Genomic DNA, 23,978 nt, shown 5'->3' on the forward strand with positions numbered 1-23,978 from the left:
TAAGCATAAACCATGACCAGCACAAAAATGACAACCAATTCTTGACCGTGCACTTATCCTATCTGGGAGTGTTTACATCCTCTGTCAATTAAGATTTTCTTACCATTTGAGTAACCGCTGTTCTTGCAGGATCCTCAAGGGCTTCAAAGACCAAAATTTAACAACATCCCACACAAGGGCAGACAGACTGCTACTTTATTTTCTTTCTCATGCTTGACCCCCTGCAACTCTGCATACCAACAGATGCATCAGGCTACACAGGTGCATCAGTTTTCTACGATAAACAGCTTTATCTTGCACTTCCCATGTCAGAATGGAATCGCTTATCCCCTAGAGTCCCTGAGTGAAGAACCCATTAAAGGAAAGAAATCTTTTCTCACTTACTGCCCAACCTATGCATGGAAATAGCACAAGAGTCTACTGCAAATAAGAGCACACCCTGAATGAGATAGTTGGCCATGCTACAGTGGAACATCCCGCTGGACAGAAGTAACTGCAACTGGTTTTCAGAAAAATGCTAAAGCAGTCTACTGAAAAGGAAGGGCTGTATCTTCAGAAGTGGTGCAAATCTACCACTGTATTTATGTATACCCACTCACAGGCAGGATGAAAGAGCTAAACACGTTCTGGCGGAAGACACTAGTTCCAGAAAAGGCTCGGTGATGTTGTGAAACCTAGATCCTGGGATTCAAATTTAATAAGGAGACTTTTTCATCTTCTCCCATGGTTCAGCAAAGCTCAATTCCTGGCCCGCAGGCCACATCAGGTCTACAAAGGAGAGCAAGACAAACCTGCTGCTTTTTCTTGTGAAGGACATGACATAAGCTAACAAAAGCCCCTCCCCATGCTTGGGCGCTACCTGGCACCCAGCTGCACAAGAAAGCAGAACAGGGGCAGGAGGTCAGTTTCTCCTTCAGCACGTATGTATGGCACTAAGCTGAAGGTGATGCTTCAAAGTAAGTTTTGCTACACAGGAGACGTTCCGTAGCCCTACAGTAACTAAGGCGACACCACCTTAATTTTTGCTTCAAATTACATTCGTTGTGATGGGCAGAGGGTTGCAGTGCTCTTTCCAAAAGACATCATCTGCTTTGTGCTCTCCCATTACATTGGCATACTAAGCAATCACATCACAACTTTTTTAAAAGTCAGTCTGTTGTTAGGAGTTTTCTGTCGTTTTCAGCATATCAAAAGCATTGCCATATCCCTTTAAGGGATGTTAAAACTCAAAAAGACATAATTCCTTGCTTAGTCACGGATTTTTGGAAGAAATTGCAAGTTCACAAGCATTCAGGATCCTTACCCTGGGATTAAGGGAAGATTTGGTCCTGTGAGGGATTTTGTTAGCTCATAAGTCAATCACTAACTAAAGAGAAAATGCTAAAGGGAAAAATAGATGGAAAAAAATGGATGTGCCTGAAAACACAATGGTGTCTGCGGTGAAGTCATCTCTGAAGGATATCTCAGTCTTTCCCACAAAAGTGTGGAGATTTCTGAACCACCTGCTTGTTCGCTGCTGCCAAAGAGACAAATGCAGTTTCATCTCTTTCAGAATATGATTGAGAGGGTGGAGATCAAGTTAACATCATAGAAACATTTGGTCATTATTCATCTGGCTCCTCAGGAAAGTATATTTAGATCTCCTGGATTACTTCTCATCACTAAGGAGAGGAAATCATAGATTCATAGAATGGCTTGAAATGGAAGGGACCTTAAAGATCATCTGGTTACAGCCCTCCTGCCACGGGCAGGATGACCACCAACTTAATCTAATCACCATTAGCTAACATCACTGCTAGCCTGCTATGAACAACTCTCAGTTTTCTACATGCATTGTAACAAATTCCCATCCTAACCTGACATCTGCGATACACAAATTCACAAAACAAGTTCCAATGCAATGTGCCATGCAGTCTTTACACACCTAGGCTTTTGGAGACCTAGAGGAAAAAAAGTTTTTCTTAGGAAAACTTCTTATGAGTTCTTTAAATCAGACTAGAAGAGACTTCAACATTACAACACAGTTAAGGAGTGCAGTCACAGAGTGTAGGATTTAGAATCAGAACCTGGCATAAAGGGGAGTTCTGATAGAACTTTATTATCTACAGATTTGTGAGGCCAAAAAGCAACAGCGCTATCACCTCCCACCTACCACAGGGAACAATTTTATAGACATTTAAACAACTAGCTTTGTGGTTTAATAAGAAAAAATGTGCCTTATTTGTATTTGGAACATGGAGTTTCGAGGTTAATCAATGTTTATACAGTGTTAGCCATTTATCTGCAAAGACATTAGAGCACGTTTATTCAACAGTGGCATTTCAAAGGGGCCTAAGTTGGGTCAGGTCTCCCTTCAGCCAGGTACTAATGTCTCTAGAGTGCTATAGTCTAGCACTAAAGAAGTAGTATTAACTTGCATGGTTGGGGGGATGACATGAGGACACTACAATCAACAAAGTAGCTTGGCTGGGTGATGGGGCAGTTGGGGAGAGGGTGCTTATGACAAGGTTCACGCCTTGCAGCCTGGATATGCTAACCCTTACATTCTGCCAAATATTGGGAATGCAACTGCATAACTTGTAGTAGAGAAGAGATGCTTTTGTGCTCTCCCTTGGAAAGACAAAGAAAACCAAAACATGACTATACAGTAAGGGCTGGGATGTATGAAATCGGAAGAAAAAGATCTTCCTAGTGAAAACCTCCTAAACCTAAATTTTCCTCATCACAGTAAGTATCTACCTGCAAGGTGAGGTAGGCCCCGGCTCTCCAGTGGAGAACAGTCTATAGTGTTGGGCACAGTACCACTGCTAAAGTTGCTGCCCTTGCAAATACTGAAGAGGGAATTGTTAAAAATGCTTAAGACTAGTTAAGACTGACTCCACTACAGACATCCAGCAGGGATCACAGCCCAGTCCTGTCGACTCACATGAATTTGTCAGCTTTTGTCAAATGAAAAACAGTCTTGTATGGGAGGGAAAACTACCTGTCTGGAGGGCCTAGTACCCACCATAAATTACAGTAATAATTTTATAGTTGCTGTTAGTTAAAATAATTGGTTTTTTTCCCCACTTTCCTTCAGCTTCAGAGACATAAACCATGCGTTCCAGAAGTCACAGCACAGAAAGCCCAACCAGACCAAAGCCGAGCCAGCAAAGGCCGAAAGAGCACCATAAAGAAGAGGTTGGTTACAGTGGGAGAGGAAATGTGCACAGAAGGCAGAAGGAGAAGGACGATGTAGGCCAAACCAGTACCATCCTAAGGAGCCCTAAGGCAGAGAAAAAACCAGGAGGTTCTTTCAAGAAAAAAGAGGATCTCTCTCGTGATGACTTGCTATTTCTTCTTAGTGTCCTCGAGGGTGAATTACAGGTGATTTATTGTCGTACCTTACATACCAAATTAAGGCACACTTCCCCCCACTCCTTACCCATGCCAATTTACTGCAAACACATGCTGCTTTCACATTAAAGGCAACACATACTGAATTTGATATGGAAAGACAAATATAAACCGCAAATTACATGAAACTGCAAACTATAGCTGTTACAGCTATCAGCCAGAAAAGATGATCTTAACACCACTCCTAAACAGAAATAAAATTTATTCACAATATACCTGTATCACACCAAAAACACGGTCCACTGCGAAGGATCATGTAACTACCAAAATAGGAAACTTACATAGCTTTCTGATTGTGCTGCCCTATTCTAATTACTTTGAATACAAAGTATTTGTCACTGCAAAACCTACAGGGAGAACATACTAGAGTTCTTTAAGATCTGTTACTTAATTATTTCTTATCTCTCCTCTCCTATGAGGTCATGAGCATTACTTCCTATGAATCAGGATGTGCCAGATCACAAGATACTCACTCAACAGTATTATAACATCATTTGCTAGAAAAATCAAAATAATTATTTAACTTCCTGTAATACAAAGCATAAGCGCTGCATGTCACTTGGCACACAAGATACTGGATTTTGAAGAGCGAGCATTTTTCTGTCTGAAAAAGAAGCCAGTTGCCAAGTGGTAAATGATGCCTAATCTGGTGAAATGTAATTTCAGGAAGTTGGAACCAGATTTCCAGAGAGCAGGGAGAGTTTTTCTGTGGTAGGCTGATTGCAGAGAAGTTGTGTTGGCCGCTTAAAACTGCTCACAGGCAGAGGGAAGAGCAAATTAGTCAAAGTAGTGTGAGTGTATCACATGGTTTCAGAGTTTATTACCTACACAATATCTGGGGAGTTCCATTCTTAACATATGCATCTATGTTTACATAGTAATACATACATGCTTAACAGAACACACATGCAATATGAGTATTTGATAGATGTACCAGTCTCTGATGGGAGATGCAAGGCAGACTTCTATAGAATATTTCATTATGCAAGCAGAACAATTTCTGTGTTCGCACAACACTTATCTCCTGCTCACTTGCCCTTTCTTAATTTAGATTAAAATTCAGATGACACACATTTCTCCAAAACATTTCTCCTCTCACAAAAGAGATGTTGGTGTATATATATATGTATTTATATATATATATATTTATATTACACACACTTCATTAACTTGTGTAATATATAAATGCATACATTGTGTAATATCTAAATGCATACATGCTTCAATTCTTAAGATTTAAATCTGGAACACAGTGAAATGAGAAACTGGAAAACAATGAGCCCGATACAAACATTTAAAATTATGTTCGACATTCCAGAGGAAGCATTATGAATGAAAAAAGCAAGTAGTCATTTTTTATTCCTAGTTTTCCACATCCTGTCCAATCTCTGGAGATCAGCTGTCAATCCAGGCATAATTAAGTTTCTAAGTTAAATGCCATTACTTTCCAACTTCAGAACATTTAAGATGCATGAAGATAACCCTTCTAGATTTTTTCCACAATGATAAGGATTAGAAATAGTTTATACATTTTTCAAACAGAGTCAGAAATATGGATACAGAGGTGCTCCAGCCAACGGAAGCTACCCTCTCCTGATACATCCCTCTTTCTGATCTCCTCCCTTCCTATTTTATTCTTTTGATATCAGCAGGTACTTTGTTCTGGTTCTAACCGAGATCATTGCAGACAGTGGATGTTTGAGACGGTTCATGTATTTATGTCACCAAAGTGGAGGCAGGAGGCAACTTCCATCACCAGAGGATACTGCAGAAAAAAAAAGAAAAGAAAAAAAAAAAAAGATGGACACAGCCCTAAGGGAGATTGGGAGATGGTGACCTAAACCAGTTTCCCTCTGAGTGGAAACATTTAGGTAATCAGATACTCTCATGAAAAAACATTACCATTAGAAATAGGACTTTTAGTCCCACTTCTAATGGCAATTAGTTTTAGTGGGGCAATTAGCACAATATTCACAGCAGGTATTCTGTCCACTCCAACCTAACATCTAAGAGCTGTAAACTTCATAGCAAACAAGTGCTCCTGGTGGTTTGTTACATTTTTGGTTAGGGATTTTCTGTTGGGTTTTTTTTGTCTGTTTAAAGAGAATCTATTTATCACTTCAAATACTGCAGATACATACAGCACCTTTCTCAGCATGGAGCATGGACTTAGATAGGAATGCTGTATGATAGGAAGAAGGGATGTGCACCTGCCAGCTCTCACGAGAATTTCTGAAATATATACCTGAAAACATATTGTATCTACTCTTTGATAACAGGGTGTGATCAGTTATTTTATAAAAATAGGGAAACAAATTCAGTGACATTAAAAAAAGAAAAGTATGTGCAGTTTTTTAGGCTATATTTTTTGAAACTGCATGATTTTTGGAAACCAGATAACCCAATCTTCTCTTAATTGTTACCTTTAAAATGCCTTTATCACGCACTTACAAATTGAGAGCACCCGTACAGCAGTTACTTCCAAAAAACTTGGATGCTGCAAGGTTGCTTGTTACCTGAGGGCATGTGTGTGACTGTGTGCATATCTACAAGCCTATAAACACACAGGCCATGGTCTCACACATGCATGCAGATGTATATATACATGACAGAGGACCTCAGTGCCAGCTTTGAAGGTAATTAATCTTTTTTTAAAGAACAGCTACTATTGCATGGGTTTGGAATGCATGTTGCGAAGGGTCACATCTCCTGCACCCCACACCTCAATACACTGACCACTCAAAAAGCTCTGTCTAACAACAGAAACAGACTACCCCAGGCAGATTGAAACTACAAAAGTCATCGTTGCACCCAAAACATACAGAATGTGCAAACACGTCAAAGCTTCAGGAACCATCCTAATGTCCTGCATTACCACAAGTCACACTGTGCCCTGAATTTTATTTTTTTGTGTGTGAATGTTACACTCTGGTCTAGGAACAGCAATACAGTCTAATCACTAACAAAGTATTTATGAACTGCTGAAGGTTCTGAAGATGTTGGAGTTTACGAAGAACTAATAAAATATAAAGACCAGTACTTTCCTCGTGACTTTTTCATGTTACTGACTACTTTGGGGCACTTTACATATACAGCATTCTTCAAAATTTTTGTTAATTCTTGTAAAAGTAGAAAGCTAACCTGTAAATACACACATACAGTTCAACAAAATAAACCCTTACTTTGTGTTTTTGCAGGCGCAAGATGAAGTTATAGGAGTACTTAAGGCTGAAAAAATCGACTTGGCTTTGCTTGAAGCACAATATGGCTTTGTTACTCCCAAGAAGGTGCTAGAAGCCCTCCAGCGAGATGCTATTCAAACAAAGGCTGAGCAATGGCAAGAAGATATCTACGAAAAGCCTATGGGAGAGGTAAGAACACGTAATTGATATTTAACCATATTTCCCAACGAATGGAACTGAAAATCTCTCACTGATTTCAGGAGAAGAAAGAAAACGAGCTCTTAACCTAGAGTGTAAGCGACAGCAGAACAAAGTTCAGGATTCAGTGGGGTCTAGAATCAGAACGGGTATCTCATATCCTCATTGATACTGCACACTGGGGGCTTTAAACACAGACAGACATGATTTTGGTCTAACTCAAACTTTTGATAATCAGATTTCTACTTTTGACACCATCTTTTTTTTCCTTTCTGTTATCCAATTTCATAATCCATACAAACAGATGCCTCCCTCATTGAGGCCATTTTACCAGTAGCTGGTAAGGGCCCATTCAGTAGTATCGGCACTTGACATACCCCACACACTCTGAACACTGTTACCTGAATTTCATTATGCCCTGCAGTGCAAATCACTGGATATTAAAACCTCTTCATATAATAAAAAAACCCTCTTCATATCATTTTAATATCATATTTTCCCAACTAAGTGTCTACTCTTGATTTTAGATAAACATTTTTAATACGTTGCTCTGTGAGCAGCATAAAAATAAAAACAGAAATTATTAATAAAATTATTCTGCCAAGTGTTTCCCACGCTTTCTGAGCAAAAAATGTACCTAAGGATACAGAGCTCATGTCAGAGAAAATTATGTCAGTCAAAAGGTCAACAGTCATTTCAGAGGCTCAAAGGTTAAAATCTCTGGTTATAATCTGAAACAGATAAAGTTCAGCTGTGGAGGTTAATTTATTCTAAACCACTGTGGCATTATGTCATAGAAGCTTTGAGCACAAACGGAAATTATTTGAATGGAAGTCCCAAAAAAGTTTGAAAACGTAAGTTCAGTCTGCTACTGTACAGAAGTTTATACACACTTTTTCATTCTTACATTTAATGGCAGAGAAAGGATTTCTAACACCACTGGATTTGGTAATCCCAAAAGGCAAAGGTAAACATCCTAAGAGCAACTGAAAGGCTAGAAGGACCTCTGGCACTTCATATGTCTTGGTAAACCAAAGGCATTCCACAGTTTGAGTTTCAAAATGCCCCTAAATTAAATCAGAGATCCATTTAAGTTTGGTTGGATTTTTTTAAACATTTATAAAAAAAGAAATGAGAGGTGGAACAAGTCACAAAGCGTGAGAATCGAGCATTTAACTTCCCCCTTTGCCACTATGACAATATGCCTTTGTATCTGCCTATAAAATCTCTGATGATCTGTCCTCTAAAGTATTTATCCCCCCTTCTTGACAATTTAGTCTTGGAGCCCTCAACACAGAGGATCTTCCCAGATGAAAAATACAGTGGATTTCAGAAGGCATTTGTAAGATTACTGGTCCTTTAGCACGACCTCACAAATCACCTATCCTAAACTTTATGAAGTTTCTTGGCAAATTTGGCAACAACTGTAGTGGGAAAATACGGTGATTTGGACAGTTTTACTCACTAGGAACAGGATTCATAGCAATGTAGCAAAACCAGAAGTAATACATCTTGCTTTGCAAAATCTACGACAAATTTGACAGATCAAAATTACGTCTTCCTTGGCTATGAGGAGACATTTTTATTTTTTGAAAGCAGAGGGCTTTCTCAGCCACATTTGCTCTACAGCTATTTTGTTCTGCAACCTAACAAATGCCAGATAAAACTACTTTTTCCTCACACTTGAGGATACATTAAATCGTTTCATATTTAAAGAGGCACAAAATAAAAGAGAAAATAGACTTTTCTTTTATGTCTGTTTCTGTTTGATACAAAGGCCTGAAAAGGTTTTCTATCTTTGCATGGTTTATAAATTTAGATTGAGTCAGTTATTCATGACAAAATCTGGCTTCAGATCAAATGCCACTTCTCTTGAATAGAAAACAAACTGTATTCAATATTCCAGTAAATAGAGAACAATAGCATAAGAATCCTTTTCCCAGATTCAAAAACATAAACAAATTTTCAAAAATAATAAAAAACAAATCAGAGAAAGTGAAGTAAACAGAGACAAAGAGGAAGATAATGCAGAATTTCTGGTGTCTTTTTCTCATGTTTCAAACCTTCACGGAATTAGAAAGCCAATTCTGATTTCTAACTTTCCCCAGCTTCCAGCAACATAGTCAAAGATAAAAAAAATGGTGCCTCACTGTTGGAAATGTGATGAACAATACCTCCTACCACTCTGAGAACTCCTCTAAAAGCAGTGAAACTAGACGAAAGCCTATACTCTGCATCCATCAAGGATAATTAAATATTGAATCGAGTTTAAAAATCCCAGTGTCAATCAACTCAGAGAAAGATTCATCCTCATCAGCCTTTGAAAAAAGTATATATAACTGCATCCTCACAAGGTCTTAAAGGTGTTGGTCACAATTTTCCAACACAGACAGCTGTAGGGCACCAGTAAGTTACAGTGACAGAAAGAGTTTGAAACAGTGACGTTGACAATGTGGCATTCAGGAAAAACAGATCAACAGACCTGCGTGGAAATTTGGCTCAGTTAGGGTTGAAAAAGACAAGGGAGGAACTGCTCCCATAATCTCCAGTAATCCTGAACTCAGGATTATACATTTATAAACAACGGTCATGAGGATATTGTTAACAGGAATAATATTTCACTGAAGTTTAGATAAAGAAATGTAAATAACCTGGATGTTATTCTGGCACAGCGTCAAACACAAAACAGTCTAAAAAGGAGAAAGACAAAAAGTTCAGTTCCAGTGTAATGGATATGAGACACACCATGCCAGTTTGACTTCAGACACGAGCTGGTGGATAAATATACTTAAATGATTAAGTTCCTGGGAATTTTTAGCTTGCTGAACTATTCACAGTTACGTAAAATCATGCCTCTTATTTTCCATTGTATTGTACAGTACGTTCAAGTATTAATTCTAGCTAAACACTCATATGGTCAGGAAGAACAAAACAACAAATCACTTAATTAAGATTTTATCACTTTAATTTTCAACAGAAGACATTTATAAAGCTGCTTATTAGTCCTCTGTGGTTTTAGCCAAGAACTGCATATGCTGAGCAAACGTGTGCGTACATATAAATGGCTATTTCTGCATGCCCAGATTTGGCATTTGGACAGAGTAATTTGAGGAACCAAGGGCTGCTGAAGACCGCTTCTCTGAGAGGATTCACACTACCAGGGGTTCACACGACTCCTCTTTCTTCTCTGCTGGGTATGTGGGAGTCGGCCATGAGATCTCACAGGGAAAACACAAGAGTCATGTTTGCTCCCAAGGAAGTGCCCTTACCTTGCAGAGGGACACGATGGAGCTTCCAGACCAACCACACAAGAGCAGCAACCCAGCACCAGACCCCGCTCTGCTCAGTCATGGCAGAGCAGATTTGACAACATTCTTGAAAATGAAACCTAAATGCATCTTCTAATCTAAGCAACAAGAGAAGACTGCTGCACAAAAACAGTTTTGATGCAGCAGCCTATATACTTGTCTCTCTCACCCTTTCATGTAAGCAGGTCTCCCCAGGACACTCCTGTTCTTTGACCCACTTTCAAACTCCATCTCCCTGCCCTGAATACACACCTCTCCAATCCCAAATACCAGTTAGTAATCCAAACTGCTAATCTCAACACTGACAAAAGCACAACTGTGAAGTGAAAGGCACTGTCATTGCTCATTGAGAGCTGCAAAACAAAAACCCAGAGTTACTACCTTTCTTTTTGCATACATTTGGATGACTACTCTTGTAGCCGTTCAACAAACACTCTAGAGCAAACAAAATATACTGAATCCATAAGGCCCTGCTAGCAGGTCCCATCTCCTTCACACTCAACAGTGCAGAAGCAGGACTATTTTCTATGTGGTTAATGTTTTTTGTGTTGATGACTAACCTTCATCTCCATCAGGCACTTACATTTTTGGAAACAGGGGCTGATTTATGATCAGCTTACAGCCAGAAATTTCAGTGTTTTCTTGTGATAGAGATTACCTATCCCATCAGATCCTTACACATACTTTTGAAGTGCTGGTCCAGTTTATACAAGTCACAGAATGTGTTGGGCTAGAAGGGACCTTTAAAAGTCATTTACTCCAACCCCCCTGCAGTGAGCAGGGACATCTTTAACTAGATCAGGTTGCTCAAATGCATCACTTTCTTAACACCATCTGTGCAGACCGCCTGCCAAAAGAAATCAGAAGTTCAAACCTTTGCCTTCTTCCCCACCTGCCCTTGGCCGAGGCCAGCAAGCACTATCAGACAAGGCTGATGCCCAGCTCATATAAGTTTAAGCAAGGCAGGGCCATAGTTGCAAGCATCACTACATCAAAATTTTATCAAAAACAAAAGGCAGTTTGTTTTCTGAGAACAGCATATGTTCACCTGACAGCATGACCTTTACTGAGACAAGGATCAGAAACTCAAGTGATGGTGCTTCATGAATCTGTGCAATAGCTGTTCCAAGAAAACCCTCTGAAATCTTGGTGGAGAAGAAGTGTTGATAAAACACCCTGAAATTTCTCTCTCTCTTTATGTTATTAGCTGAACAAAAGATTTCAGATTTTGAAATTTGCAATTCTGGTGAAAAAAGGGACAGTGTAGAGAAATTAAAAATGGCCAGTTTTCTTCAACTTGACCTTTTAAGGCAATTCAGTTTTCAGCCTCTGTAAAAGACATAGAAAACACAGCCAAGAGATTACTGTATAAATCGGCACTTGCTTACTGAAAAAGCTTGCATGTGCACAGGTTTAGCTAAGAAATGTTTCTCAGAGAGGTCCTACTCCAAGATCATGATTCCAGAAAGCATTAACCTACCCAGTGTAAAAGCACACAAATTATGAATGAGCCCTCTGCTGTAAGAGCACTATAAAATAGTAAAAAAGTACAGCCAGTTTTCTTTACATTTTCTGATCATATGAGCTCAGCTATGTTGCAACAGAAAAGATACTTTCTAGTATCTTAAGCAGAAAGCACCTGAAATTTTCAAAATAGGTGAAAGACTCAAATCACCTTCAAAGTCTTGTCAATAGTTCCTTTTTCCTCATTCATAGCAGTGTCACCAAAAAAAGTTAATAGTGATTCAGGAGAAATGGGAGAGAATATATAAAGCTTAAAAAGCAGCTCAAAGCAAGGGGAGACATGGAAGCCCATGTAGAAATTGATGATACTCTCACTCATTCAAGAAGCTCATATTTAGGCATTGCAGCTCTTCCTGTTACTGCTTCTATCAGCCACACTGTGAATAAACATGAGGAAATTAACTAATCATACTCCTTGTAATTAAATTGTCAAAAATAAGCAGTGATCCTAAGAATATGAAGCCCTAGTGTTTCTTGCGGCACACCGAGTTCCTTGTGGGGGAAACATCGGAGAACCAGAACCAGCCTTGCTTCCCACACTGCCCATTTGTGAATTCTTTCCTATTAATAGACTGAAGTACTGCAAAGCAGCTTGACACACTAGAATAGACTGTGGTTAAAAGGAGGCACTGGGCTTTGAGTTCAAAAATGTCTCTTTTTCCAACCGGGATACGAGGATTCCTGTGTTGACTTGATGAGGGAGGCAGTCTCCACGAGGGAAGGGGAACAAGCAGGGAGTAAAGATTCTCACAAATACAATCTTCCCAGGTCTTGAGATGGCCTCCAGTGATCCTTCCTGAGGCTTCATCTAGATCAGTAATGCCTACAGAGGAAAATCCCTCCTGGTTTCATGCACACAGTTGCATAACTTGGTCACATATCTAACTCAAAACTGTAAGAGAATCCTCAGATACTTTTCTCTGTGTTTGTGAAAATCATTTTGTTCAACAGTGTGACTCTGGTGAACAGTGTACTAAAAATTACCACCAAAACCTAAAATAGATTCAATTAAAATATCACTATATAATAATATCATTAGAAATCCTAGGATAAAGGTGAGGGAATTGAATGCTCAAAGCGTGCTATAAAGGTGTGATCTGCAAGTCAAACTCCTCTACAACATGTGAAATTTGAGGAACAAAATTTAGAATGTCATCATTAAATAAAAATACTTCCAACTATTTCAAAATTTAGCCCTTATCCCAGAAACGCAAACCCATGCTCAGGGTAAGCACAAGAGGCAGGATTGTTTTCCACTCTTGGGTTTATCACACATTTACTGTAAAACCAGAGGAAAACTGCTTTTTAGATCTACCTGTCTGCTTTACAAAGACAATTCAATGCTCTTGGTTGCTACACAGCTACAAACGAGGGGGCTATTTCCATTGAACCAGAATTCAGTTGTCTACTGTGCGAATCAGAATCTTCTTCTGCAAAGACATCTGGTTCTCTACCACAATGATCAATGGCAAAAGCACAGTCCTGGACCAGTAACTGTTAATTAGGAGCTGTCGTAAAATTTTTCATTAATGAAAGCCTGAGCAAGCAAGAGTTTCAAAAGGCTTCAGGAGGTTTTGATTTTTTTTTGTAGCTTGATAAAGTCGTAGAGAAGCAGAAAGAAAGTCACAGACGAATGCTGGAGCAACTGGTAATGGTAGAAAAATCACACAGACAGACACTGTGTGAACTAGAGGAAGAGAAGAGGAAGCACAGCAAATACATGGAGAAAAGTGATGAGTTTACAAGCTTACTGGAACAAGAACGTGAAAGGTAAGATTACCTCTTGCCATAGTAGTAAGAAGTACATGCAATTTAACATTATGTCTAAGGATCTGTCTACTTTCTTATTCTGCATTCACTGAAATTCAGAAATGTTTGCAGAGTTGTATTTTGAGTTCGGCTAAGAAAATCTGACTAAATTACTCCTAAGTGACAGTAGTGTCTACATCTCCATCAGCAGGTGAGGTAGGTCAAACGGCTGGCAGATTCTTCAGCACTGTTGCAGGGTGACAGGTATGTTACGCTAGAGAGAATAGAAGGAGACACACAAATGTGTGAAGTTATAACCATCATGAAGCAGGTGAACCTTTCAGCATGTTTCACTGCTCAGTGTACAAGTATGTAAGTAACAGGATGCAAAATCAGGCATACAGCCTTTGATGGCAGAAGAAAACACCATGAGGACAAGTAGAAGTGTTTGAGCACAGAAGTACAAAGAGAGGAAGAAAAGGCAGAAGATATTTTCAAAGCTCTGTGTAAATCAAGAGCACTATAAAGTTCTCCTGTCAGGACTGGCATAGAAAAACCATAAACCCCAACCTTATTTTTAAGTGTAACCTGGTGTAACTACAGCTTGTTTAAGCACAGCATGAGGGTTTAAATATCAACTCTCAGAAGGTGAATTAAGAAGAATTTCATGTAATTTACTGTCTTTTTAAAAGCCACTTTAAACTGTGACTTCTCTTAATCTCCAGTAAAACTGAACACATCCTAAGGAAAAAAAAATAATCAAAGAACATTTCCTACTCCCTGAATAGCTACTCCAGAAGATAGGAGAATATTGTCTCTGTTTCCTTTCACTCAGGAACAGCTTCCAGATGGAAATGTTTGGGTGTGAGAACGACAAGCCTATTCTAAACTCACATTATGCATAGATAATTCTTCCTCTCCTTTGCCTGCATAACATCATGTTCTACATACTTTGGCAGTGTTCACCCTTCGCACTACACCTCTCTCCTGCAGGTCTCTCAAAGATAGCACATACGCTTCCTACCAAGTACACAGTCGTATTTATGGTTTGCAGTTAAAGAGGTTGGGGGGAAAAAAAAACAAAAAAACAAACTTTCCTTCTCAAAAATATGTACACAGATACAGGAAAGCACAGGCACACACAGAAAAGCACATATAAAGTTCCCCCACAAGGCACAGAACTTTTTTTCTCTAAGTTTGTGAAACATCGTCCTATCAGGGACCAAAACCTGCAATGAACAGAAGTTGTCATCTCTTCTGTCCTTCTTCAAAACCTATGAGACTCTCATCTACAACTGCAGTTGCTAAAAGCAGCAGAATGTCACATCGGGCACATGCGTTCACACAGCGTGAAAAGCTGCACAGAAAGAAAGACCAAGCATCAGAGTCCTTGTGAAAATAGACATGGGATTAAAACTCTCTTCCCTGTTCCTCCTGCATATTCCCCCCAAGAAGACTGTAAAATATTTAACACTATTATCTGCAACATTTAGTCTGTTTGCCTAGAAGTAAAAAAAAAAAAAAAAACAACCCAAAAAAACCCAGGGGGTGCGGGGGAGCAGGGGAAGGGGGAGAAATACTGAGGTGCCTAATGAGGCCTTAGAGGATGCAATAATAGATTTCAGATTAAGTCTCAGTTTTTGTATTTTCTTTGGAGAATGTATTTTATGTGGAAAACCTTAAGGGGATGTGAGGTCACATGTTGAGTTGATTCCAAAATGTTTGCCAAGTAATGTCACCATCAAGATTCTCCATGCAATTGCCTGCTGTAACAAAAAAACCCCAAAACCAAAAAACAAGTGCACAACAAAAAGCAAAACATACAAAAAAACCTCACAACCAAAAAAATGCTCAGTAAGTTAAAGCATAGCTCTTTCTACATTAACCTGCCTGACTTGACATTCAGAACTCACACCTGTAACACAGCAAAGTAACCTTTTCTTCCATTTCAAAAACCTTAGCCCAATTTAAATCTTCTCAGGATGTGAATTTCACAAAGCAACAAGACTAAGTTTGGCCTCAGCAATTGCACATTCTCAGATCTGGGAGTTTAAGATTATGACAATTTTCTTGATATGAGCACTGGTTTAATATTTAAGATTAGTCCTTTAGGCATTTTAAGCACTTTTCTTGTTGCCAGCCAAAACTGATCCTCCATAGTCTTGCTGTAGTTCAGAGACAAAGATTGGTCCTTCCAAAGTGAAAAGAGTCCTAATGCTTGGCAACAGATATTTTCCCGTAAAAGAATGATAAAAACATGCTACTATCACGATATTTATTCAGTTTCAGCCACAGGAACTTTTAAAGCATGGAGTCACTGACAAATCCCTAGCAGAACAGGAACAATTTTGGGGACAAAAATGCCAAAGTGCAACAACTGGCTCGGTCTCTCCTGCACTTCAGCGTCTACCCTGTACGTGTGCAGACCAGACAGGAACAGAAAGGCAAAATACACGTGTGCAGTAGTGTACTAGTCTACTAGAGTCTGGCAGGGAAAATTTCTCTGTATTGGCGGAGCATGAAGAAACAGTGGCACCCAAATTCACAGGAATGTAAAGGAGAAATAAAAATCCAAAAGCTAGATAGAGAGACTACTAGGTGCACCCAAAGAACCAGAGCATAAAAGCCACTGAGCTTGTTCAGAAGCTCTTGTATTTTATGGGATTGATTGATGGAAGGCAGGATTAAGGACTAGGAAGAACATTTTCTTTAGATTCAAATGCAGACTCCACTGTATCTTCCCTGAGGATGTATACATTAGTCCAAACATATTCATCCACATTCCATATTTTTACAGTACAATTAAATAATAAAAGCTGCTATTTTAGGAAACATTTTGCAAAGCTAAAATATGAAACTAGAAGGATTTCCACATATGCGTGTTCCCAGTTTGAAAACACTTGCCACATGCATGCAAGCATTTATACATATTACTTTCCATTCTGCACTCAAAAAAAAGACAAAAACATAAAATAATGTAAGAATTAGCACTTACACAGCTTTTTTCCTCTGCAAATCTCAAGGACTTTAAATACTATGTAAGCACATCTATTCCTAATTTTCTGAGTACTGAAAGGAAATGGAAGGTATGAGTGGAAGAAACCAGCTACAGCTATCTGAGGGTTAAACTTGAGAGAAGAAAGAGACCTCCCAATGTATAGGTGTGTCCCATCTTCAGACTTTCTATATATTATATAGACTGTCAACTATACAAAAGGTAGGGCTTTATTATAAAGATACACCAGTTAAATAAGTGAATGTTTTTCAACAGGACAAGAAAAAATTGCAGTTTGCTAATAAGGCTCGCAGGAATCCCAACAGTAGCACAAAACTTTGCAGAAATACAGCAACAAGTAGTAGAATCTTTAGTTTAAGGATCATCTACTAAAATGTGGGGTTTTTCTATAGGGAGGAAAGCCATCATAAGCTTTTGTTTTAGCTCTGAATTCACACTCACAAAAGTCATACAGAGAATGTAGTCCAATGAAGAAAACACAATTGTTTACATAGAAGATAAACCTAACATTTCCTAAAAGGAACTTTACTCCTTATGCTCTAAGCAAGTGAAAAAACCTACACCAGCCAACCAAACTCTTTTCTATCATATTAGATACCTTTTCTTAAAGCATCAAGTAAAGGGCAATTTCAGTTTTAAGATCAAAGTTACTATTACACCTATCTGAGGGATCAGCATTCACCAAGCATAAAAAATGGAACGCAACGTGCAAAAGTCTCACAGTTGTCGTCTTCCCCATCTAACAAAATATCGTGCTTATTGCTCCAACTGCTGCCCCCCGCCCAGGTCAGTGAGTTAATATGACAACCTGTTGGGTGACACAGGTTAGAAGGGATCTCTGGAGGTCTCCAGCACAACGTGCTGCCTGCCAGGCTAACCCCACAGTCAGACCAGGTTGCTCAGGCCAGCTGATAAGTGAAGATCCCCGGGGGATGCCCATTCTGCGGGCTGCCTGGGCTCCTGAGGCATCTTTGCCATCCTTTTCCCTCAATTTCATTGTAGGTTTCATTCCAGTCTGGCTTCTGCGCCATGTTTAACTGAAACTGCTCTCATTAAAGGCTGTAACTTCGCTCTTGACAAGCCTCTGAACCTAATCCATCTTCACTGATCTTTTGGGTGCCTTGGACACAAACCAGCTCTCAGCATTTCCTTGTCATCTTACTTGCACAGAGCTCCTGTGACTCCAGCTGGACTCATTTCTCTAAGTGTTTCCACAGCATGCTCTGAGTTGGAAATTTCACACTGTCCACCTCTGCTCTGTCCACAGGATCCCACAGGTCTTGTTCTTTAGGTCTTTTATCCATTCACTCTCTGTGTTTCTCCTCACAGAAACTCAAAGCCAGCCATCATCCCTATGCTCATAACTCAGATCTAGTCCAACCACTACCTCACGATTTGTGGGCAACCTGCTATTATCCCCAATTCCATGAGACCAGAGGGCAACCAAGTCTTTTATCCCCCTGCCCTTGGCTTCATTCTTAAGATTCTCTAATAACTCAGTTCTTAAATTACTTGTCACCCAGCCTGTCAGATCAAGTGAGCCTTTCTACGCTTAAGACTCACAAATTCTTCTTCATAGCACCTCCAAGAAATAAAAAATATAACTAAAAAACCCAACAAAACAAACAAACCAACTCACAAAAATAAACCAAGCATATATTTCTCTCCATCCACATAACTAAAACCTTTTCCAGGCCCTTACTTCAAAAGTATTTTTGTCATTTCCACATTAGCTATTTCATCCCTCTATGTCTCTTTACTGGATGCACTCTCATTACTGCTTTAAGGCTATTTACCTCCTCTTGCATATTTTTACAGCACACTCTCACCCTCTCATACCATGTTATTACATGGATCAAACATCAAACTAAAAATGTACCAAGGTTAAATCATATTATAAAACTGCTCAGAAATTGCGTAGGTAAGAAATGTGATTTCATAAAGCTGAACAGTCTAGTCCAAGTGGTTTGAAAGCAATGGCTACAGACAGCACGTCAAATAAGCAACACTTTAAAATGGGGAGAAGGCATCAAGGACAAAAGATCTCAGCTAAAAGGTGAAGTGTGTCACTATGTTGTCAGTGTAACATTGCTGTACTTAAATTCTGACACTTTCACACCTTGGAACAACAATATATTGTGGGCCCAGGTCTGGAAATGTCCATACTCTGTAACAGTGAGTGTAATTATTATTTGCTGCTTTTCTTAATTTGGCCAATTCAATATTACAAGAAGCAGGATCTTATCTTTATAGAAAGCTACAGTAAAAATAAACACTGTTGACTTACTCTACATGTGTTACCAGCAGTTTTTAATTTCATGCACACTGAACTATTGTTGTAGATTGCATTGTACTCAAATGCAATCATTTCCTTTTAGCTTTCTGGCAATGAGTTATATATATTACATACGCCTGAGACTATGTCTTGCAAGTCGTGAAATGGATGCCAGATCTGTGTACATTTGACCTTTTTCATGGGTATCTAGTGTTCTGTAGGTGAACGAGAGACCCACCACAAGCAAAATATTAGCATTCTTACTCTACATTACACCCCGATAGGACAGGCCCACTAATAATACCACTGAGGCACAAAGGCAGACTCAAGGAAGTGATGTACACAGATTAATTACCTCATGCTCATACGTGAAAAACTATGTACCATTGCACTACATAACTTTCAACAGATGTTGTGAAATCAAACCTTTGTCAAAATTCAAGGATTCAGACTTCTACAACAGTTTCGGTACATGACAGAAGGTTAAAATATTTAATCGTAAAGCAAATAAATTAATAGAATCCAGGTTAACACAGGCAGTGAAACCCCCAAACCTGTTAAATAAGGTCACATGATGTTTATTCAAATCAAAGATTAAGAATAAATAAAAACAGAAACAGGGCTTTCAACTCAGTCTTAACACAACTGAGAAATTCCATAGACACAGGGTGCAATTCCAAATTATTTCACCTACTGTAATCAGCAAGCAGATGCAAGATCTAGGTGATAGCCATTCCTCATGCAACACTGACATTGGTAGAATGATGAGAGAAGCGAGACTCATTTCATTTTTTTTAAACTCTGAGCACATAAAGTTCAGTGCTCCAGGCACACTGTCCCGAATACTAACCAATACTATCATCATGTTCTTTGAGGGCTCAAAGAAAAACATTACTCAGATGATGTTCTCCTACACTGCCACCCCTCAAGTGGGGAAAGCAATGGTCACTGCCATATATCCTCCCTAAAAAAGGGCATCAGTTCTCCTGAAAGGGATGATCAAGGCAAACTGCCCTGGTGGCAGCTCTGGTCAGCACTTTTAACTGTCAGAGCTCAAAGGGAAAGATGATCGTTCTAAGCTGGCAAGCCTCAGAATATTTATGGCTCTTGTAAATCAACACCAACTCCATGGACTCTCTTTGGAACCTAACCAGTGACCAGCACGGACGATGAAGCACTGGCCAAACATGCTCACGGTGAGGTGCTGCCCTCAGTAATGAGGCACTCTTTCTAGTCACCAATTTACATTTCCAAATAAGACTGAGCACCATGTGCAGCACAGCATAACTGCCCTAATCATAAGCAACAATAGAAGCGGATGACTGCACCAAGACCTGTGACCAAAAAAAGACACGGTGCACTCCTGATTCACTGCAGGGTGGGGCTGAGAGCAGGAGAAATTGGCACAGGATTTTGTAATTGGAGTTTGAAAACACACAACATCAGACAGAGAAAAATCTATAAATCATTTTCTGAGATAACAAGTTTGATGCTATCATAATTTTCCAGAACAAACCACTGCTATGGGAAAAATTATATTCCTGTTCTGAGTGTGGAGGAGGAGAAATCTCAACAAAGTTAAGATCTTTCTCATGACAGAGAAATGTAAGTGACCTATAGGTGCTGTAATTAGTTTCATATCTTAAGAAGGGGCAAGAGAAAAATGGCCATGAGAACTGAGAATGCAGGTCACCCATCAGTTACCAAAATCTGCAGTCTAAACTCATAGCCAAGTTTCCCATGGCATACTATGAGCTTCAATCCATGTATGCGCAGCTACAAAATCTATGAGCATTAAATACACACACGAAAGAAGCGTGTATCGGAGATTGAAACAGTTTAAGAAAAATGCCTCAGCCTCTGTGCTAAGAGAGTAATTTTAAACAGAGGACAAAAAAAGTAAATCAGTAGCATTCAATTTGTTGAGAACAGAGATCACTGGAAAAACTGTTAAAATAAACACTAAAATGAACACTGCATAACCTTTCAGGGAAACAACACACACTTTGACAAGGCAACACATCGCCTATTTAGTGTCTGAAGACCAAAAATGTTAACATTTCAATAAAGTATATTCAATATCTGAACCCTTCTGCTATGAAGATTGCTAAAAAGCCACAGAACACGTATAAATTCAGAAATAATGTAAAAGGTCATGAGGGACATAGGAATTTTTGGTTTTAAAATCTGTTTCAGACTCCTGTATGAGGGGGGACAGGGCAGGTGGATGGCTCAGAGTAGGAAATGAGAGTAACGGGAAGCAGATATAAGAAAAACCATGAGATCATCTAGTCTCATCCCCGGCAACAGAGGGCTGTTCTCCAAACATACTGCTGACAATTTTGCTTCTCATTTCAAATGTCCAAAATACAGGAAGGTCTAAATCCCTGTAGAACTGATCTATAAAAGTTGCATGGTTATAAATAAAATTATTAGTTTCACTTAGTGATTCATTCTCCTTAAGAACTCAGTACAGTCCTTCCTGATGGGACTATTACTCTATTGAAAGATTTCTAGTTACTTGGCTAAGACTGAAAAAGAGTCCTAAGTCACCGATTTTGATTATAGACACAGACCCAACAAGATCCATCGCAGATAGTCCTAAGATGAGAGTTTGAGAGGACTGCCACAAGGTCTGCTACTTAAGTACGATCCTGAATGGAGAACTGCCCTTGTGTGGTAGCTCTCAACCAGCACCCTTGGGGATAAAAATCAAACACAAGGGCCCTCAAGAGGCACAGTCTGAAGAAATTTCAAACACTGAGCAGGCAGGGAGACTTAACCAGTCCCTTCACCCTCCCTCTGTGCTGGGAACACAAATGGCAAAAGCTGGAGCTTGTATAGACATATTGACAACAGAAAGCTCCAGCAGTAAAAGCTCTCTAGCCATCATTTGATCAGCAACAACACTAATCTTCAGGCAGCAAAATAATAAATCCAAGCCAGCAGTTGTGATGGGGCCATTGCAATCAGCCTATTGCAAGGGGAGAGGGGAAGTATTTTGCCATAGAAAAGTTTTATTTCCCCCCAAAAATAGGAAATTAAAAGTTCCAAAGGGACAATAACCCTGAAAATACCCAGATAGCTAACTGATTTATGTCTGCCAAATTTGGCCCAGCATCAGTTACCTTCTCCCAGACTCTACCTTTGCCAAGAGTCTTGGAGAACAAGGGAAATCCGCTGAATTCAGAAACATGGTTGTTTTCAGATGTGTATATGAGTTTGATGAGATATACTTTGCACAAGGTCTGCGCTCATTCTCTGCCCAAGGTACTCTCAGCAGCTTCACCAGAGACAGCTTCAGGTGATAGCACCGCAGAAGAAAATCACTAAAACTGCTCTTTGGAACAATGCCTTATTTACTTCCTTGCCAACGCCTTTCAAATTGCACATTTTGCTCAAAATTAAGGTTGCTGATTAAAAACCTTCACCTTGAACAGAGCACTTCACTTTTAAAACCAGTTGAAGTCCTGTCTCTTATACAGACTGGGAAATTGCTTAGCCTCAGCACTTCAATTCGCAGTAGCTTCAGGTCTCTGGGAGAACACATTTGTACCACAGACATTATCAGGGTACAGGTAACAAAATACCATTTTTCCTTGAACTGTCCTTCCATTTCAGTTAATCATAGCTGTTACCACCTCACTTGCACTTCCTTACATGCTATGCCAGCCTCCTTCCACCTCATAACCTGGGAAAAAACCTGAACAAAACCAGAAAATCCTGTGGAAAAGGAAATAAAACCTTGCGGAAATGGAGACCATGTACCCTTCTTTCCCTTCAACTTGATCTGTGTGCTAAGAATTTTAGGGTTATCAGAAAATTCTTAGCACTGTAAACCTTATTCTGACGTATAAATTTATGACTACTAGGATGACTTTTAGGAATGTTCAGATTCTACAATTTGCATTTAAGTCATTCAGGGAATGGAGACATCGTTTATTCAAATGTTTAGACAAGATTTCACATGTTTTTCATTTGAAAATTTCATCTTACAACTAACTGGGGAACTGAGAAGACACACTCCCTGAAATCCTGAAATTCTCCCTTTTTTCAATAGTCTTGCCAGATAAACTCTAGATGTCTTTGCGTTCTGTAAGACAGCAGAATGAGTCAGTCTGTCCCTAACTGGCCTTCTAGAAAGAAAATTGAGCAGTTTGATGACATATTTGATAAACACACTCACTGGATAAAGTTACTTAACTTTTTACATTTCTAAGTTTGCTGTAAACCTTCAAAATCCTTATAGACTAGATTTAAGTATAGCCAATAAAAACTACAGATTTTAAATAAACTTAATGAAAACCACTATATTAAAACTCAAAGGACCTTGTAAACATGCTCATCAAAACTTCGCCATTGTAATACAGCACCACATTCGTAAATCCATGTTATTAATTGCTAGTTATCCACAACTCTTATTGAAATATCAGCCCTGCATAGATCATCTTTGGTTCAGAATCCAATTTTCTCATGGTTTCTGAACACAATGTAACAGCCAACACTGTAGCTCTGACTGAAGCTGCAATGAATAAACTCACGAGTTTATACAGTTCCATTCTCCTGAGAAGACAGTGAAGACCGTTCTTACCATCTGTATACACTTTAGGTCTCCCCAAATGCAGTATTTTGCCTGGAAATAAAACAGGATTGAAATATACCCTACTAAACCTATAGAAGGGCACAAATACTAAGCTGACTTAGCTTCTTAAGTCCTCATTTTACCAAATGGTACAGGAGTTTAAAATACCAGTTTGAAGAGTATCATCTTCTGCAACAGTGAATATCAGGCAGCACGGTGTGTAACTCAGAGTTTTACCAAAGAACCTTACAGGTTCAAGATACTAACTTCGATGAATTCCCACCTTCTTTAGCTCTGTATTCACTTCAGATGCAAAGAAAAGGAGGCATTTCAATGCAAAGAAAGAAGGCATTCCAGAGCTTTTACTAGTTTCATGAAACAAAACATTTCTTGTACATTAATTATATAGCAGATTATTTTCCATATAGGTTTATGAACATTAGCAAATTTTAAGATCAGTCTGGTGTAAATTTCTTGTCTGTAACCAATCTTGAATTTCATATAATTTCAGATTTCACTGTCAGCATTTCATTAAAGTGTGTAGTTTCCCACTTAAACATAGAATCATAGAACAATTCAGGTTGGAAAAGACCCTTGGCATCATCGAGTCCAACCATTGACCCTACACTACAAGTTCACCCCTAAACCATATCACCCAACAACACATCTAAACGACACTTAAACACATCCAGGGATGGCGACTCAACCACCTCCCTAGGCAGTCTATGCCAGTTTCTGACCACTCTTT

At 39.2% G+C, this 23,978-nt stretch overlaps 1 protein-coding gene across 1 annotated transcript in view; it reads left to right on the forward strand.

Annotated features, from left to right (window-relative positions):
- The first annotated feature begins 3,096 nt into the window (after nucleotides 1-3,096).
- Nucleotides 3,097-23,978, forward strand: part of FILIP1L (filamin A interacting protein 1-like) — a 66,496-nt gene continuing 45,614 nt past the window's right edge. Inside the window, exons 1-3 of the mRNA XM_009872039.1 lie at nucleotides 3,097-3,366; nucleotides 6,594-6,767; nucleotides 13,200-13,378. Coding sequence (XP_009870341.1) covers nucleotides 3,097-3,366; nucleotides 6,594-6,767; nucleotides 13,200-13,378 — 623 coding nt within the window. The remainder of the gene's footprint in view (nucleotides 3,367-6,593; nucleotides 6,768-13,199; nucleotides 13,379-23,978) is intronic.

The sequence above is a fragment of the Apaloderma vittatum genome, unplaced genomic scaffold (genome assembly GCF_000703405.1).
Source record: "Apaloderma vittatum isolate BGI_N311 unplaced genomic scaffold, ASM70340v1 scaffold5726, whole genome shotgun sequence".
In the NCBI taxonomy this organism is placed as follows: Eukaryota; Metazoa; Chordata; class Aves; order Trogoniformes; family Trogonidae; genus Apaloderma; species Apaloderma vittatum.